Source organism: Thalassophryne amazonica, chromosome 20, assembly GCF_902500255.1.
Source record: "Thalassophryne amazonica chromosome 20, fThaAma1.1, whole genome shotgun sequence".
In the NCBI taxonomy this organism is placed as follows: Eukaryota; Metazoa; Chordata; class Actinopteri; order Batrachoidiformes; family Batrachoididae; genus Thalassophryne; species Thalassophryne amazonica.
The window spans coordinates 14,514,762-14,535,256 of NC_047122.1; the positions used below are offsets into that span (position 1 = coordinate 14,514,762).

A 20,495-nucleotide genomic window follows, 5' to 3' on the forward strand; every position below is an offset into this window, starting at 1 on the left:
CAGTATAAAATATTCCATTTCATTTTTCATGATGAATTTGCTTTCAGAAATACGATACGATACAATACACTTTATTGTCCCCTCAGAGAAATTTGTCTTGGACTCAAGTGCCTTTACAAAAGGAAAACAAACAGATACAAGTAAAAACACAACCACATGCATAACAAATTAACATGACAGGAAGTCAGGAGAAACACCATAAGTATTGCACAATTCCAGTTTTAGACATTATTGTTTAGCAAATGTAACAGTGCATCTAATTAATTATAGATTTTTTTTCCTGCAGCCTGAAAATTGACTGTTTTATTGCAAGATGGCCTCTGATAAACAGAAAATATTATTTTTCCCTCAGTATAGTCAAGTCAAAGAAAACGTTGACTGTGTACACAAACACTGCACAACAGGCAAAGAAAGAAAGAAAGAAAGAAGAAAGAAAGAAAGAAAGAAAGAAAGAAAGAAAGAAAGAAAGAAAGAAAGCTTAAAAAGGGCTTTGAGATGCACAGAAACTGTACTTCATTTTTTGATAGCGCCCCCTGGTCTCCAACATGTGTACTACACAAACTCGTCTGTCCCACTTTTTGAGCTGAGTCATTCTTTCATTTTCCAGAACTGCTTACTCCAGATAAGAGTTGTGACATAAATGCTGCTCTAGTCAGTGCAACAGCTTCCTAACAGACAGAAACACTACTGACCAGGACAGGAAGAGGACATCTTGACTGGAAGAGGACATCATAATGGGAAAAAGACATCCTGACATGAAGAGGACAGGAAGAGGATGTCCTCATCCTGACAGGAAGAGGACATCCTGATGGGAAAAAGACATCCTGGGGGGAAGAGGACATTCTGACATGAAGAGGACATTCTGACATGAAGAGGACAACCTGACGGGAAGAGGACATTATAATGGGAAAAAGACATCCTGACATGAAGAGAACAGTCAATCAATTCAATCAATTTTATTTATATAGCGCCAAATCACAACAAACAGTTGCCCCAAGGCGCTTTATATTGTAAGGCAAAGCCATACAATAATGATGTAAAACCCCAACGGTCAAAACGACCCCCTGTGAGCAAGCACTTGGCGACAGTGGGAAGGAAAAACTCCCTTTTAACAGGAAGAAACCTCCAGCAAAACCAGGCTCAGGGAGGGGCAGTCTTCTGCTGGGACTGGTTGGGACTGAGGGAGAGAACCAGGAAAAAGACATGCTGTGGAGGGGAGCAGAGATCAATCACTAATGATTAAATGCAGAGTGGTGCATACAGAGCAAAAAGAGAAAGAAACACTCAGTGCATCATGGGAACCCCCCAGCAGTCTACGTCTATAGCAGCATAACTAAGGGATGGTTCAGGGTCACCTGATCCAGCCCTAACTATAAGCTTTAGCAAAAAGGAAACTTTTAAGCCTAATCTTAAAAGTAGAGAGGGTGTCTGTCTCCCTGATCTGAATTGGGAGCTGGTTCCACAGGAGAGGAGCCTGAAAGCTGAAGGCTCTGCCTCCCATTCTACTCTTACAAACCCTAGGAACTACAAGTAAGCCTGCAGTCTGAGAGAGAAGCGCTCTATTGGGGTGATATGGTACTACAAGGTCCCTAAGATAAGATGGGACCTGATTATTCAAAACCTTATAAGTAAGAAGAAGAATTTTTAATTCTATTCTAGAATTAACAGGAAGCCAATGAAGAGAGGCCAATATGGGTGAGATATGCTCTCTCCTTCTAGTCCCCGTCAGTACTCTAGCTGCAGCATTTTGAAATAACTGAAGGCTTTTCAGGGAACTTTTAGGACAACCTGATAATAATGAATTACAATAGTCCAGCCTAGAGGAAATAAATGCATGAATTAGTTTTTCAGCATCACTCTGAGACAAGACTTTTCTAATTTTTGAGATATTACGTAAATGCAAAAAAGCAGTCCTACATATTTGTTTAATATGCGCATTGAATGACATATCCTGATCAAAAATGACTCCAAGATTTCTCACAGTATTACTAGAGGTCAGGGTAATGCCATCCAGAGTAAGGATCTGGTTAGACACCATGTTTCTAAGATTTGTGGGGCCAAGTACAATAACTTCAGTTTTATCTGAGTTTAAAAGCAGGAAATTAGAGGTCATCCATGTCTTTATGTCTGTAAGACATTCCTGCAGTTTAGCTAATTGGTGTGTCCTCTGGCTTCATGGATAGATAAAGCTGGGTATCATCTGCGTAACAATGAAAATTTAAGCAATGCCGTCTAATAATACTGCCTAAGGGAAGCATATATAAAGTGAATAAAATTGGTCCTAGCACAGAACCTTGTGGAACTCCATAATTAACCTTAGTCTGTGAAGAAGATTCCCCATTTACATGAACAAATTGTAATCTATTAGATAAATATGATTCAAACCACCTGACCGGATGAGGACATCCTCTTCCTGTTCTCTTCCCGTCATGATGTCCTCATCCTGACCGGATGAGGACATCCTGACATGAAGAGGACATCCTGACGGGAAGAAGACATCCTGACAGGAAGAGGAAATCCTAATGGGAAAAAGACATCCTGACATGAAGAGAACAGGAAGAGGATGTCCTCATCCTGACAGGAAGAGGACATCCTGATGGGAAGAGGACATCCTGACATGAAGAGGACATCCTGACGGGAAGAGGAAACCTAATGGGGAAAAGACATCCTGACATGAAGAGAACAGGAAGAGGATGTCCTCATCCTGACAGGAAGAGGACATCCTGATGGGAAAAAGACATCCTGGGGGGGAAGAGGACATCCTGACATGAAGAGGACATTCTGACATTAGGGGACAACCTGACGGGAAGAGGACATCCTAATGGGAAAAATACATCCTGACATGAAGAGAACAGGAAGAGGATGTCCTCATCCTGACAGGAAGAGGACATCCTGATGGGAAGAGGACATCCTAACATGAAGAGGACAACCTGACAGGAAGAGGACATCCTAACAGGAAAAAGACATCCTGACATAAAGAGAACAGGAAGAGAATGTCCTCATCCTGACTGGAAGAGGACATCCTGACATGAAGAGAACACGAAGAGGATGTCCTCATCCTGACAGGAAGAGGACATCCTGATGGGAAAAAGACATCCTGGGGGGAAGAGGACATCCTCACATGAAGAGGACATTCTGACATGAAGAGGACTACCTGACGGGAAGAGGACTTCCTAATGGGAAAAAGACATCCTGACATGAAGAGAACAGGAAGAGGATGTCCTCATCCTGACAGGAAGAGGACATCCTAACATGAAGAGGACAACCTCACGGGGAGAGGCCATCCTAATGGGAAAAAGACATCCTGACATGAAGAGAACAGGAAGAGGATGTCCTCATCCTGACAGGAAGAGGACAACCTGATGGGAAGAGGACATCCTAACATGAAGAGGACACCCTGACGGGAAGAGGACATGCTAATGGGAAAAAGACATCCTGACATGAAGAGAACAGGAAGAGAATGTCCTCATCCTGACAGGAAGAGGACATCCTGACATGAAGAGAAAAGGAAGAGGATGTCCTCATCCTGACGGGAAGAAGACATCCTGACAGGAAGAGGAAATCCTGACATGAAGAGAACAGAAAGTCATGATGAGGACATCCTGACGGGAAGAGGACATCCTGACGGGAAGAGGACATCCTGACAGGAAGAGGAAATCCTAATGGGAAAAAGACATCCTGACATGAAGAGAACAGGAAGAGGATGTCCTCATCCTGACAGGAAGAGGACATCCTGATGGGAAGAGGACATCCTGACATGAAGAGGACATCCTGACGGGAAGAGGAAACCTAATGGGGAAAAGACATCCTGACATGAAGAGAACAGGAAGAGGATGTCCTCATCCTGAGAGGAAGAGGACATCCTGATGGGAAGAGGACATCCTAACATAAAGAGGACAACCTGACGGGAAGAGGACATCCTAATGGGAAAAAGACATCCTGACATGAAGAGAACAGGAAGAGAATGTCCTCATCCTGACAGGAAGAGGACATCCTGATGGAAAGAGGACATCCTGACATGAAGAGAACAGGAAGAGGATGTCCTCATCCTGACAGGAAGAGGACATCCTGATGGTAAAAGACATCATGGGGAGAAGAGGACATCCTCACATGAAGAGGACATTCTGAAATGAAGAGGACAACCTGACGGGAAGAGGACTTCCTAATGGGAAAAAGACATCCTGACATGAAGAGAACAGGAAGAGGATGTCCTCATCCTGACAGGAAGAGGACATCCTAACATGAAGAGGACAACCTGATGGGAAGAGGACATCCTAATGGGAAAAAGACATCCTGACATGAAGAGAACAGAATGTCCTCATCCTGACAGGAAGAGGACATCCTGATGGGAAGAGGACATCCTGACATGAAGAGAAGAGGATGTCCTCATCCTGACAGAAAGAGGACATCCTGATGGGAAAAAGACATCCTGGGGGGGAAGAGGACATCCTGACATGAAGAGGACATTCTGACATTAGGGGACAACCTGACGGGAAGAGGACATCCTAATGGGAAAAATACATCCTGACATGAAGAGAACAGGAAGAGGATGTCCTCATCCTGACAGGAAGAGGACATCCTGGGGGGAAGAGGACATCCTAACATGAAGAGGACAACCTGACGGGAAGAGGACATCCTAACAGGAAAAAGACATCCTGACATGAAGAGAACAGGAAGAGGATGTCCTCATCCTGACAGGAAGAGGACATCCTAACATGAAGAGGACAACCTCACGGGGAGAGGACATCCTAATGGGAAAAAGACATCCTGACATGAAGAGAACAGGAAGAGGATGTCCTCATCCTGACAGGAAGAGGACAACCTGATGGGAAGAGGACATCCTAACATGAAGAGGACAACCTGACAGGAAGAGGACATCCTAATGGGAAAAAGACATCCTGACATGAAGAGAACAGGAAGAGAATGTCCTCATCCTGACAGGAAGAGGACATCCTGACGGGAAGAGGCCATCCTGACATGAAGAGGACAACCTGATGGGAAGAGGACATCCTAATGGGAAAAAGACATCCTGACATTAAGAGAACAGGAAGAGAATGTCCTCATCCTGACAGGAGGAGGACATCCTGATGGGAAAAAGGCATCCTGGGGGGAAGAGGACATTTTGACATGAAGGGGACATTCTGACATGAAGAGGACATCCTGACGGGAAGAGGAAATCCTAATGGGAAGAGAACATCCTGACATGAAGAGGACATCCTAACGGGAAGAGGACAACCTAATGGGGAAAAGACATCCTGACATGAAGAGAACAGGAAGAGGATGTCCTCATCCTGACAGGAAGAGTACATCCTGATGGGAAAAAGACATCCTGGGGGGAAGAGGACATACTGACATGAAGAGGACAGAAAGAGGGTGTCCTCATCCTGACAGGAAGAGTACATCCTGATGGGAAAAAGACATCCTGGGGGGAAGAAGACATCCTAACATGAAGAGGACAACCTGACGGAAAGAGGACATCCTAATGGGAAAAAGACATCCTGACATGAAGAGAACAGGAAGAGGATGTCCTCATCCTGACAGGAAGATGACAACCTGATGGGAAGAGGACATCCTAACATGAAGAGGACAACCTGACGGGAAGAGGACATCCTAATGGGAAAAAGGCATCCTGACATGAAGAGAACAGGAAGAGAATGTCTTCATCCTGACAGGACTGAGGACAGCCTGACAGGAAGAGGACATCCTGACGGGAAGAGGCCATCCTGACATGAAGAGGACAACCTGACGGGAAGAGGACATCCTAATGGGAAGAGAACATCCTGACATGAAGAGGACATCCTGACGGGAAGAGGACATCCTGACGGGAAGAGGACATCCTGACAGGAAGAGGAAATCCTAATGGGAAAAAGACATCCTGACATGAAGACAACAGGAAGAGGATGTCCTCATCCTGACAGGAGGAGGACATACATCCTGATGGGAAAAAGACATCCTGACATGAAGAGAACAGGAAGAGAATGTCCTCATCCTGACAGGAGGAGGACATCCTGATGGGAAAAAGACATCCTGGGGGGAAGAGGACATTCTGACATGAAGAGGACATTCTGACATGAAGAGGACAACCTGACGGGAAGAGGGCATCCTAATGGGAAAAAGACATCCTGACATGAAGAGGACATCCTGACGGGAAGAGGACATCCTGACAGGAAGAGGAAATCCTAATGGGAAAAGACATCCTGACATGAAGAGAACAGGAATAGGATGTCCTCATCCTGACGGGAAGAGGACATCCTGATGGGAAAAAGACATCCTGGGGGGAAGAGGACATCCTGACGGGAAGAGGACATCCTGACAGGAAGAGGACATCCTGATGGGAAGAGGACATCCTGACATGAAGAGAACAGGAAGAGGATGTCCTCATCCTGACAGGAAGAGGACATCCTGATGGGAAAGACATCCTGGGGGGAAGAGGACATCCTCACATGAAGAGGACAACCTGACGGGAAGAGGACATCCTAATGGGAAAAGACATCCTGACATGAAGAGAACAGGAAGACGATGTCCTCATCCTGACATGAAGAGGACATCCTGACGGGAAGAGGACATCCTGACAAGAAGAGGAAATCCTAATGGGGAAAAGACATCCTGACATGAAGAGAACAGGAATAGGATGTCCTCATCCTGACAGGAAGAGGACATCCTGATGGGAAGAGGACATCCTGACATGAAGAGAACAGGATGTCCTCATCCTGACAGAAAGAGGACATCCTGATGGGAAAAAGACATCCTGGGGAGAAGAGGACATCCTCACATGAAGATGACATTCTGACATGAAGAGGACAACCTGACGGGAAGAGGACTTCCTAATGGGAAAAAGACATCCTGACATGAAGAGAACAGGAAGAGGATGTCCTCATCCTGACAGGAAGAGGACATCCTAACATGAAGAGGACAACCTGATGGGAAGAGGACATCCTAATGGGAAAAAGACATCCTGACATGAAGAGAACAGGAAGAGGATGTCGTCATCCTGACAGGAGGAGGACATACATCCTGATGGGAAAAAGACATCCTGACATGAAGAGAACAGGAAGAGAATGTCCTCTTCCTGTCAGGAGGAGGACATCCTGATGGGAAAAAGACATTCTGGGGGGAAGAGAACATTTTGACATGAAGAGGACATCCTGACATGAAGAGGACATCCTGACGGGAAGAGGACATCCTGACAGGAAGAGGAAATCCTAATGGGAAAAAGACATCCTGACATAAAGAGAACAGGAAGAGGATGTCCTCATCCTGACAGGAAGAGGACATCCTGATGGGAAAAAGACATCCTGACATGAAGAGAACAGGAAGAGGATGTCCTCATCCTGACAGGAGGAGGACATCCTGATGGGAAAAAGACATCCTGAGGGGAAGAGGACATTCTGACATGAAGACGACAACCTGACGGGAAGAGGGCATCCTAATGGGAAAAAGACATCCTGACATGAAGAGGACATCCTGACGGGAAGAGGACATCCTGACAGGAAGAGGAAATCCTAATGGGAAAAGACATCCTAACATGAAGAGAACAGGAAGAGGATGTCCTCATCCTGACATGAAGAGGACATCCTGACGGGAAAAAGACATCCTGGGGGGAAGAGGACATACTGACATGAAGAGGACATCCTGACGGGAAGAGGACATCCTGACAGGAAGAGGAAATCCTAATGGGAAAAAGACATCCTGACATAAAGAGAACAGGAAGAGGATGTCCTCATCCTGACAGGAGGAGGACATACATCCTGATGGGAAAAAGACATCCTGACATGAAGAGAACAGGAAGAGAATGTCCTCATCCTGACATGAAGAGGACATCCTGACGGGAAGAGGACATCCTGACAGGAAGAGGAAATCCTAATGGGGAAAAGACATCCTGACATGAAGAGAACAGGAAGAGGATGTTCTCATCCTGACAGGAAGAGTACATCCTGACGGGAAGAGGACATCCTGACAGGAAGAGGAAATCCTAATGGGGAAAAGACATCCTGACATGAAGAGAACAGGAAGAGGATGTCCTCATCCTGACAGGAAGAGTACATCCTGATGGGAAAAAGACATCCTGGGGGGAAGAGGACATACTGACATGAAGAGGACAACCTGACGGGAAGAGGACATCCTAATGGGAAAAAGACATCCTGACATGAAGAGAACAGGAAGAGGATGCCCTCATCCTGACAGGAAGTGGACATCCTGATGGGAAGAGGACATCCTAACATGAAGAGGACAACCTGACGGGAAGAGGACATCCTAATGCGAAAAAGACATCCTGACATGAAGAGAATGTCCTCATCCTGACAGGAAGAGGACATCCTGATGTGAAGAGGACATCCTGACATGAAGAGAACAGGAAGAGGATGTCCTCATCCTGACAGGAAGAGGACATCCTGATGGGAAAAAGACATCCTGGGGGGAAGAGGACATACTGACATGAAGAGGACAACCTGACGGGAAGAGGACATCCTAATGGGAAAAAGACATCCTGACATGAAGAGAACAGGAAGAGGATGCCCTCATCCTGACAGGAAGCGGACATCCTGATGGGAAGAGGACATCCTAACATGAAGAGGACAACCTGACGGGAAGAGGACATCCTAATGCGAAAAAGACATCCTGACATGAAGAGAATGTCCTCATCCTGACAGGAAGAGGACATCCTGATGTGAAGAGGACATCCTGACATGAAGAGAACAGGAAGAGGATGTCCTCATCCTGACAGGAAGAGGACATCCTGATGGGAAAGACATCCTGGGGGGAAGAGGACATCCTCACATGAAGAGGACAACCTGACGGGAAGAGGACATCCTAATGGGAAAAGACATCCTGACATAAAGAGAACAGGAAGAGGATGTCCTCATCCTGACATGAAGAGGACATCCTGACGGGAAGAGGACATCCTGACAGGAAGAGGAAATCCTAATGGGGAAAAGACATCCTGACATGAAGAGAACAGGAAGAGGATGTCCTCATCCTGACAGGAAGAGTACATCCTGATGGGAAAAAGACATCCTGGGGGGAAGAGGACATCCTCACATGAAGAGGACAACCTGACGGGAAGAGGACATCCTAATGGGAAAAAGACATCCTGACATGAAGAGAACAGGAAGAGGATGTCCTCATCCTGACAGGAAGAGGACATCCTGATGGGAAAAAGACATCCTGGGGGGAAGAGGACATCCTCATATGAAGAGGACAACCTGACGGGAAGAGGACATCCTAATGGGAAAAGACATCCTGACATGAAGAGAACAGGAAGAGGATGTCCTCATCCTGACATGAAGAGGACATCCTGACGGGAAGAGGACATCCTGACAGGAAGAGGAAATCCTAATGGGGAAAAGACATCCTGACATGAAGAGAACAGGAAGAGGATGTCCTCATCCTGACAGGAAGAGTACATCCTGATGGGAAAAAGACATCCTGGGGGGAAGAGGACATACTGACATGAAGAGGACAACCTGACGGGAAGAGGACATCCTAATGGGAAAAAGACATCCTGACATGAAGAGAACAGGAAGAGGATGTCCTCATCCTGACAGGAAGAGGACAGGAAGAGGACATCCTCACATGAAGAGGACATTCTGACATGAAGAGGACAACCTGACGGGAAGAGGACTTCCTAATGAGAAAAAGACATCCTGACATGAAGAGAACAGGAAGAGGATGTCCTCATCCTGACAGGAAGAGGACATCCTAACATGAAGAGGACAACCTCACGGGGAGAGGACATCCTAATGGGAAAAAGACATCCTGACATGAAGAGAACAGGAAGAGGATGTCCTCATCCTGACAGGAAGAGGACAACCTGATGGGAAGAGGACATCCTAACATGAAGAGGACAACCTGACAGGAAGAGGACATCCTAATTGGAAAAAGACATCCTGACATGAAGAGAACAGGAAGAGAATGTCCTCATCCTGACAGGAAGAGGACATCCTGACGGGAAGAGGCCATCCTGACATGAAGAGGACAACCTGATGGGAAGAGGACATCCTAATGGGAAAAAGACATCCTGACATTAAGAGAACAGGAAGAGAATGTCCTCATCCTGACAGGAGGAGGACATCCTGATGGGAAAAAGGCATCCTGGGGGGAAGAGGACATTTTGACATGAAGGGGACATTCTGACATGAAGAGGACATCCTGACGGGAAGAGGAAATCCTAATGGGAAGAGAACATCCTGACATGAAGAGGACATCCTAACGGGAAGAGGACAACCTAATGGGGAAAAGACATCCTGACATGAAGAGAACAGGAAGAGGATGTCCTCATCCTGACAGGAAGAGTACATCCTGATGGGAAAAAGACATCCTGGGGGGAAGAGGACATACTGACATGAAGAGGACAGAAAGAGGATGTCCTCATCCTGACAGGAAGAGGACATCCTGATGGGAAGAAGACATCCTAACATGAAGAGGACAACCTGACGGAAAGAGGACATCCTAATGGGAAAAAGACATCCTGACATGAAGAGAACAGGAAGAGGATGTCCTCATCCTGACAGGAAGATGACAACCTGATGGGAAGAGGACATCCTAACATGAAGAGGACAACCTGACGGGAAGAGGACATCCTAATGGGAAAAAGGCATCCTGACATGAAGAGAACAGGAAGAGAATGTCTTCATCCTGACAGGACTGAGGACAGCCTGACAGGAAGAGGACATCCTGACGGGAAGAGGCCATCCTGACATGAAGAGGACAACCTGACGGGAAGAGGACATCCTAATGGGAAGAGAACATCCTGACATGAAGAGGACATCCTGACGGGAAGAGGACATCCTGACGGGAAGAGGACATCCTGACAGGAAGAGGAAATCCTAATGGGAAAAAGACATCCTGACATGAAGACAACAGGAAGAGGATGTCCTCATCCTGACAGGAGGAGGACATACATCCTGATGGGAAAAAGACATCCTGACATGAAGAGAACAGGAAGAGAATGTCCTCATCCTGACAGGAGGAGGACATCCTGATGGGAAAAAGACATCCTGGGGGGAAGAGGACATTCTGACATGAAGAGGACATTCTGACATGAAGAGGACAACCTGACGGGAAGAGGGCATCCTAATGGGAAAAAGACATCCTGACATGAAGAGGACATCCTGACGGGAAGAGGACATCCTGACAGGAAGAGGAAATCCTAATGGGAAAAGACATCCTGACATGAAGAGAACAGGAATAGGATGTCCTCATCCTGACGGGAAGAGGACATCCTGATGGGAAAAAGACATCCTGGGGGGAAGAGGACATCCTGATGGGAAGAGGACATCCTGACAGGAAGAGGACATCCTGATGGGAAGAGGACATCCTGACATGAAGAGAACAGGAAGAGGATGTCCTCATCCTGACAGGAAGAGGACATCCTGATGGGAAAGACATCCTGGGGGGAAGAGGACATCCTCACATGAAGACGACAACCTGACGGGAAGAGGACATCCTAATGGGAAAAGACATCCTGACATGAAGAGAACAGGAAGACGATGTCCTCATCCTGACATGAAGAGGACATCCTGACGGGAAGAGGACATCCTGACAAGAAGAGGAAATCCTAATGGGGAAAAGACATCCTGACATGAAGAGAACAGGAATAGGATGTCCTCATCCTGACAGGAAGAGGACATCCTGATGGGAAGAGGACATCCTGACATGAAGAGAACAGGATGTCCTCATCCTGACAGAAAGAGGACATCCTGATGGGAAAAAGACATCCTGGGGAGAAGAGGACATCCTCACATGAAGATGACATTCTGACATGAAGAGGACAACCTGACGGGAAGAGGACTTCCTAATGGGAAAAAGACATCCTGACATGAAGAGAACAGGAAGAGGATGTCCTCATCCTGACAGGAAGAGGACATCCTAACATGAAGAGGACAACCTGATGGGAAGAGGACATCCTAATGGGAAAAAGACATCCTGACATGAAGAGAACAGGAAGAGGATGTCGTCATCCTGACAGGAGGAGGACATACATCCTGATGGGAAAAAGACATCCTGACATGAAGAGAACAGGAAGAGAATGTCCTCTTCCTGTCAGGAGGAGGACATCCTGATGGGAAAAAGACATTCTGGGGGGAAGAGAACATTTTGACATGAAGAGGACATCCTGACATGAAGAGGACATCCTGACGGGAAGAGGACATCCTGACAGGAAGAGGAAATCCTAATGGGAAAAAGACATCCTGACATAAAGAGAACAGGAAGAGGATGTCCTCATCCTGACAGGAAGAGGACATCCTGATGGGAAAAAGACATCCTGACATGAAGAGAACAGGAAGAGGATGTCCTCATCCTGACAGGAGGAGGACATCCTGATGGGAAAAAGACATCCTGAGGGGAAGAGGACATTCTGACATGAAGACGACAACCTGACGGGAAGAGGGCATCCTAATGGGAAAAAGACATCCTGACATGAAGAGGACATCCTGACGGGAAGAGGACATCCTGACAGGAAGAGGAAATCCTAATGGGAAAAGACATCCTAACATGAAGAGAACAGGAAGAGGATGTCCTCATCCTGACATGAAGAGGACATCCTGACGGGAAAAAGACATCCTGGGGGGAAGAGGACATACTGACATGAAGAGGACATCCTGACGGGAAGAGGACATCCTGACAGGAAGAGGAAATCCTAATGGGAAAAAGACATCCTGACATAAAGAGAACAGGAAGAGGATGTCCTCATCCTGACAGGAGGAGGACATACATCCTGATGGGAAAAAGACATCCTGACATGAAGAGAACAGGAAGAGAATGTCCTCATCCTGACATGAAGAGGACATCCTGACGGGAAGAGGACATCCTGACAGGAAGAGGAAATCCTAATGGGGAAAAGACATCCTGACATGAAGAGAACAGGAAGAGGATGTTCTCATCCTGACAGGAAGAGTACATCCTGACGGGAAGAGGACATCCTGACAGGAAGAGGAAATCCTAATGGGGAAAAGACATCCTGACATGAAGAGAACAGGAAGAGGATGTCCTCATCCTGACAGGAAGAGTACATCCTGATGGGAAAAAGACATCCTGGGGGGAAGAGGACATACTGACATGAAGAGGACAACCTGACGGGAAGAGGACATCCTAATGGGAAAAAGACATCCTGACATTGAGAGAACAGGAAGAGGATGCCCTCATCCTGACAGGAAGTGGACATCCTGATGGGAAGAGGACATCCTAACATGAAGAGGACAACCTGACGGGAAGAGGACATCCTAATGCGAAAAAGACATCCTGACATGAAGAGAATGTCCTCATCCTGACAGGAAGAGGACATCCTGATGTGAAGAGGACATCCTGACATGAAGAGAACAGGAAGAGGATGTCCTCATCCTGACAGGAAGAGGACATCCTGATGGGAAAAAGACATCCTGGGGGGAAGAGGACATACTGACATGAAGAGGACAACCTGACGGGAAGAGGACATCCTAATGGGAAAAAGACATCCTGACATGAAGAGAACAGGAAGAGGATGCCCTCATCCTGACAGGAAGCGGACATCCTGATGGGAAGAGGACATCCTAACATGAAGAGGACAACCTGACGGGAAGAGGACATCCTAATGCGAAAAAGACATCCTGACATGAAGAGAATGTCCTCATCCTGACAGGAAGAGGACATCCTGATGTGAAGAGGACATCCTGACATGAAGAGAACAGGAAGAGGATGTCCTCATCCTGACAGGAAGAGGACATCCTGATGGGAAAGACATCCTGGGGGGAAGAGGACATCCTCACATGAAGAGGACAACCTGACGGGAAGAGGACATCCTAATGGGAAAAGACATCCTGACATAAAGAGAACAGGAAGAGGATGTCCTCATCCTGACATGAAGAGGACATCCTGACGGGAAGAGGACATCCTGACAGGAAGAGGAAATCCTAATGGGGAAAAGACATCCTGACATGAAGAGAACAGGAAGAGGATGTCCTCATCCTGACAGGAAGAGTACATCCTGATGGGAAAAAGACATCCTGGGGGGAAGAGGACATCCTCACATGAAGAGGACAACCTGACGGGAAGAGGACATCCTAATGGGAAAAAGACATCCTGACATGAAGAGAACAGGAAGAGGATGTCCTCATCCTGACAGGAAGAGGACATCCTGATGGGAAAAAGACATCCTGGGGGGAAGAGGACATCCTCATATGAAGAGGACAACCTGACGGGAAGAGGACATCCTAATGGGAAAAGACATCCTGACATGAAGAGAACAGGAAGAGGATGTCCTCATCCTGACATGAAGAGGACATCCTGACGGGAAGAGGACATCCTGACAGGAAGAGGAAATCCTAATGGGGAAAAGACATCCTGACATGAAGAGAACAGGAAGAGGATGTCCTCATCCTGACAGGAAGAGTACATCCTGATGGGAAAAAGACATCCTGGGGGGAAGAGGACATACTGACATGAAGAGGACAACCTGACGGGAAGAGGACATCCTAATGGGAAAAAGACATCCTGACATGAAGAGAACAGGAAGAGGATGCCCTCATCCTGATGGGAAGAGGACATCCTAACATGAAGAGGACAACCTGACGGGAAGAGGACATCCTAATGCGAAAAAGACATCCTGACATGAAGAGAACAGGAAGAGAATGTCCTCATCCTGACAGGAAGAGGACATGCTGATGGGTAAAATTCATTCTGTATGTTAGAAAGCTACAAAAACCAAACCGATATCTGCTTTAATGTCAAACACTGATGGTCTTCCACAGTGTCTGCTGCGTGACATACGTGATGGACTCATGGTGCTCCACAAGACTAATGAATGAATCATGCAAAAATGATTGCATATGGCGATAGAATCAATAACAGGTTTCAAAGCACCAAGAAATTAGGACAAGAACACTTCAGTCAACAGTTCAATATCTGGAAAATAAACAACAGTTATCGTCCTCTGAAGTTCTGAAGTTATCAGACAACTTAACAGAGACACGAACATTACTGCAGTACCCCACCCCACCAAATCAATACCACAGGCCACGAGAGGGGCAGCGGCCTGTGGCCCAAAGAGACTGAACTCTGGTCAAGAGAAATACTGAGCCAGCGTGTTCAGTCCACTTAGCCTGGCTCAGGTTTCACAGGGTTAACGGCTGAGATGCACTTACCAAGGATAGCCCCATGCAGCACGCACACACACACACACACACACACACACACACACACACACACACACACACACACACACACACACACACACACACACACACACACACACACACACACACACACACACACTCTCTCTCTCTCCCCCCCTCTCAAAGGAAAAAGCAGTGTTTGTCATCAGCAGCTAATATGACACTCCCTGTTGCCGTAGCTTTGATGTTGTGAATAAATTCATCAGATGCACGTACTATATGAAGTATACAACAGAAAGCTGCTGGCCTGGGGTCTGTCCTCCACAAACTAGGGGGTGCCAAAGATTACAGAGGGTGCCTTATGGTATGTCTGTTCTCAACTTTTTAAAATCAGTTTTGCACCTATTAAATAAAACAGAATATATATATATATATATATATATATATATATATATACGAGTTCTATTAGAAAAGTATCCGACCTTATTATTTTTTCAAAAACCATATGGATTTGAATCACGTGTGATTACATCAGACATGCTTGAACCCTCGTGGGCATGCAAGAGTTTTTTCACGCCTGTCGGTTACGTCATTCGCCTGTGGGCAGTCTTTGAGTGAGGAGTCGTCCACCCGCTCGTCGATTTTTTTCATTGTTTAGGAATGGCTCAGAGACTGTTGCTTTGTTTGATAAAAATTTTTTCAAAACTGTAAGGCACAACTGAGTGGACACCATTCAATAAATTCAGCTGGTTTTCGGTAAAAATTTTAACGGCTGATGAGAGATTTTGGTCTGGTAGTGTCGCTTTAAGGATGGTCCACGGCGCCTGACGGCGATCTGCGCTTCGAGGCGGCAGCGTCTCGCCGTTTCAAGTTGAAAACTTCCACATTTCAGGCTCTGTTGACGCAGTAAGTCGTCAGAGAACAGAGAACTTTCAGAAGAAGTCGGCATGAGGAGTTTATTCGGACATTCCATTGTTAACGGTCATTTTGTAATGAAAGAACGTGCGGGCAGAGTCGCATGTCGGGACGGACCCGACCGCGGGGGGTCGCGACAGGAAAAACACCTCCGTTGGAAATCTTAACGGGCAAGTTGGAACATGCCCAAGCTGTTAAACAATTTCTCAGTTACTCACTTGTTGAAAGCCATTAAAAGCCGCCTTTTAATGGTTTTCAACACGGAGGTGTTTTTCCTGTCGCGGTGCACACAGATTTGCAGAGTCGTCACGGAAACGACTCGGCGAATTTGCGCGTACGTCTTTCATTAAAAAAATGTCCTTAAACAGTGGAATGTCCGCATAAATTCCTCATGCCGGCCTCTTCTGAATCTTCTCTGTTCTCTCACGATGTCCTGGGTGAATTAAGCCTTAAATTAGGATGTTTTAAGCTCGAAACAGGCCGACGACAGCGCCTGGAAGCGCTGCAGGACGTCCCGCTCCGTGGGAAGTCCTTACACCAACAGAAACACCCCATAATCTCTCATCAGCCGTTAAACTTTTCACAGAAAACCATCTTAATTTCTCGAATAGTGTCCACTCGGATATTCCTCACAGGTCCAGAAAAAATTTTGATAAAGCAACGCACGCCATCTCGAGCAGCGTGTGAAACAAAGGAATTCAGCCGAGAGGGCGGGACCACATCTCACTCAAGGCCTGCCCACAGGGAAATGACGTCACCGACACGCGTGAAAAAACTCATGCATGCGCACGAGGGTTCAAGCATGATTGGTGTAATCGCATGTCATTCAAATCCATATAGTTAAAAAAAATAATAAAAGGGTCGGTTTATTATCTAAGAGACCTCGTATATATATATATTCATTCATTCATCTTCTACCGCTTAGTCCAATTAAAGGTCTCGGGGGGCTGGAGCCTATCCCAGCAGCCACAGAGTGCGAGGCGGGGTACACCCAGGACAGGACACCAGTCTGTCGCAGGGCCACAAACAGACAAACAAACACAGACACACCCACACACACACCTACGGACAATTTAAAGATACCAATCCACCTAACCCGCATGTCTGTGGATGTGGGAGGAAACTGGAGCACCCGGAGGAAACCCATGCAAACACGGGGAGAACATGCAAACTCCACACAGAAAGGCCACGAGAATTGAACCCATGACCTTCTTGCTGTGAGGCAACAGTGCTAACTCTGTATATGTGTGTGTATATATATATATATATATATATATATATATATATATATATATATATATATATATATATACACACGAGGTCTGTTAGAAAAGTATCCAACCTTTTTATTTTTTGCAAAAACCTGATGGATTTGAATCACGTGTGCTTGCATGAGCCAACCTTGAACCTTCATGCGCATGCGTGAGTTTTTTCACGCCTGTCGATTGATTGCGTCATTTGCTTGTAAGCAGCCTTTGTGTGAGGATGGGTGGAGTCTCTCGTCCTTTTTTCTTTTCAAGGAAAATGGCGAACGACTGGAGCAGCGCGACTGCATCAAATTTTGCCAGAAACTGGGCGACAGCCAGGTGGAAACCATTCGGAAGATTCAGACGGCTTTCGGTGACGATGCTTTGGGCATCACACAGATTAAGGAGCGTTACAACCGGTTTAAAGACGGCCGCACAACGGTGGAGAGCGAGCCGCGCTCTGGTCGGCCATCAACACACTGAAATGACCGGATCATTTCCAAAGTGAACGCTGTGGTGATGCGGGAGCGTCGTGTGACTATCCAAGAAATTGTGGAAGAGGTGGACATCAGCACTTTTTCGGCACATTCCACTGCGACAGAAGATTTTGCCATGAAAAGAGTTGCAGCGAAATTCATGCCGATGGCTTTGGCAGGAAGCTGATGGCGGAGCAAAAGCGCCACCGTGTTGAAGTCTCACAGGACATGTTGTAACATGCCCACCTCTTCCACAATTTCTCGGAAAGTCACACGACTGAAAAGTCACCGAAAGCCGTCTGAATCATCCAAATGGTTTCCACCTGGCTGTCGCCCAGTTTCTGGCAAAATTTGATGTGGCGCTGCTCCAGTCGTTCCGTCTTTTTCCTTGAAATTAAAATACGCCAAGCGCACTACACATGTCCTCACACAAAGGCTGCTTATCAGCAAATGACGCAATCGACAGGCGTGAAAAAGTTCAAGCATGCGCACGAAGGTTCAAGGTTTGCTCATGCAAGCACACGTGATTCAAATCCATCAGGTTTTTGCAAAAAATAAAAAGGTCCGATACCTTTCTAACAGACCTCGTACACAGCATAACTTCACATGGATAAATGGTGTACTGTTTTGTTTTTGACTGCAATCACCGAAGCAGTCACGGAAAGTTTTTTTTTTTGGTTCTCAGTGGCGAAGAAAAGGTGAGGCAGGTGGGAGACGTCGTTTCGGTAAGTGTTAGCCTGCACAGCTAACCAGAGTAGCTCCGTTCTCTCGCCTGCAAAACTGCCACAACATGTTTGTGCTGTGAGTCCCAAACAAACCGCAACACGTCCACTTTCCACGACATCATCACTTTTTCATTGCATTTTCACTTTGTATGTAATTTGCCATAAAACTCATTGAAAATGCCGTGGTTGGTCCCCCAGAAGTAGAGAAATTAGATCATATGCGTCATATTTCGCCCCTTTAGCACCCGCCCTCATACGAGACTGTGGTGCCCAAAGAGATTCCAGCTCGTTTTAAAGGCTGCATCTGCATCACAAACCACATTCCTACCTGCAATGCGGATGACGGCCCTCTCTGCGGGGTCCAACACGTCTCCAGAGGCCGACTTTGAGCGCTTCATGCGATAGTGTTTGGGCAGGTTCCACGGCAGCGTGTCTCCTGGGGACAGGGAGTAGCTTGTACACATGAGATCGGTGGAGCTCTCCTCTGATGCAGCCCTGACCAGAGGCCTCCTCCTGGGCTTGTCCTTCACTTCCTGCATAGCCTGGAAAGAAACATTTAAGGGGAAAAAGACAAAGAACACTAAAGATAAGTTTTTAATCAATACTGTGCAAGAGCATCATCAAGCACAAGCCCACAACATGATACAATACAGAAGCTTCGCATAGTCCCACGATAAAAGACATGTTTATCAAACTGGCAGAAGGTTTTAGTAAAATCAGAAAATGGACTCTATGACTCAACGATACAGAGTGCAGACCTTGGCCAAAGCACAACAGCCTCCAATTTGACTGTGTGCCAGTGTGGACTCCACTGGGGGAGTACCCCTGCAGTCATACAGCGTGAGGCGGGTTCTCCCTGGACAGGTCAGCATTCTATTGCAGGGCCAAGGTGCCGTTTCACTGCACTGCATTTCATATGCACTGAAAGGTACAGTACATCTGCATGCCTTTGCACAGCCCTATTTCACTGTTATATTTATTTGACAGTGAACATAGTTTTTACCTAATTGTTTATTTGTCTATTTGACTCTTTTACTTCTTACAGAAGTTTTTGTTTCCTTTCCTTGTTGTTTATGCACCAGTGACACCAGATCAAATTCCTTGTATGTGAGAACTTACTTGACAATAAACTTGATTCAGTGCTGGTAATTGCACAGAAACAACCAGTGTGAGAAGCGCTGGTACTCCCTTAGAGATGAGGTGAGAAAGCAGAGATTGCAGCACACAAGCAAAGTTCTTCTCAAACAGGTGAGTGTTGTAGGCCACCATTTAGGCTCTGGCTGCTGACATCACTTACTTTGATATTAATAATTGTATGAATGTTATAGAATTTCCATTTTTCCCGTAGTCAGGTATCGTAATGTTGTGATGACCTTCATCTCAGGCGTTATTACGTTACTATGCTGTGTGGGAAAAGTAAGCTCATTTCTGATGAGGTCAACCACAATCATGATTGCTGCACCATCAAGCCGGTAGTGTGTTACTGAATCACTGCCATTCAACATCCAGAGAACGTCTCTCCTTCTTCTCTGTCTTTCCGCCATCTTGTCTGTTTAAGACACTCTTAAAGTAAGTAAGTAAAGTTTATTTATATAGCATCTTTCAAGATAAAATCACAAAGTGCTTCACATAAGAACAAAGAAATTAAAAACAGCAGAAACATAAAGCAGGGGTGGTGGCCAAGTGGTTAATGTTCAGAAGGTTCCGGGTTCAAATCCCACCCAGGCCACATTTCTCCATGTAATGTGGAATTGCATCAGGAAGGGCATCCGGAGTAAAATCGGTGCCAATTCAACATGCAGATCCACCTTAGATTTGCTGTGGCGACCCCGAGTGCAAAACAAGGGAGTAGCCGAAGGGACTTACTTACTAGAAACATAAAACAGATAAAATTAGGTAAAAGCCAGCCCATACAAAATGCATCTTGAGCTTCACTTTTAACATGTCGATCGAGTCCACAGAACATATGAAGCCCAAAACCAATGCATTCCACATTTTAGGAGCCACCACCTCGAAAGGGTGCTGACGTTGCATAAGAGCAGACAG

General features: G+C 46.3%; 1 protein-coding gene across 5 annotated transcripts in view; it reads right to left on the bottom strand.

Annotated features, from left to right (window-relative positions):
* pleca (plectin a) overlaps window positions 1–20,495 on the bottom strand; it is a 281,468-nt gene that overhangs the window by 221,346 nt on the left and 39,627 nt on the right. For all 5 annotated transcript variants that reach the window (XM_034161212.1, XM_034161211.1, XM_034161209.1 and 2 more), the window contains exon 2: window positions 18,778–18,991. In XM_034161212.1, coding sequence (XP_034017103.1) covers window positions 18,778–18,991 — 214 coding nt within the window. The remainder of the gene's footprint in view (window positions 1–18,777; window positions 18,992–20,495) is intronic.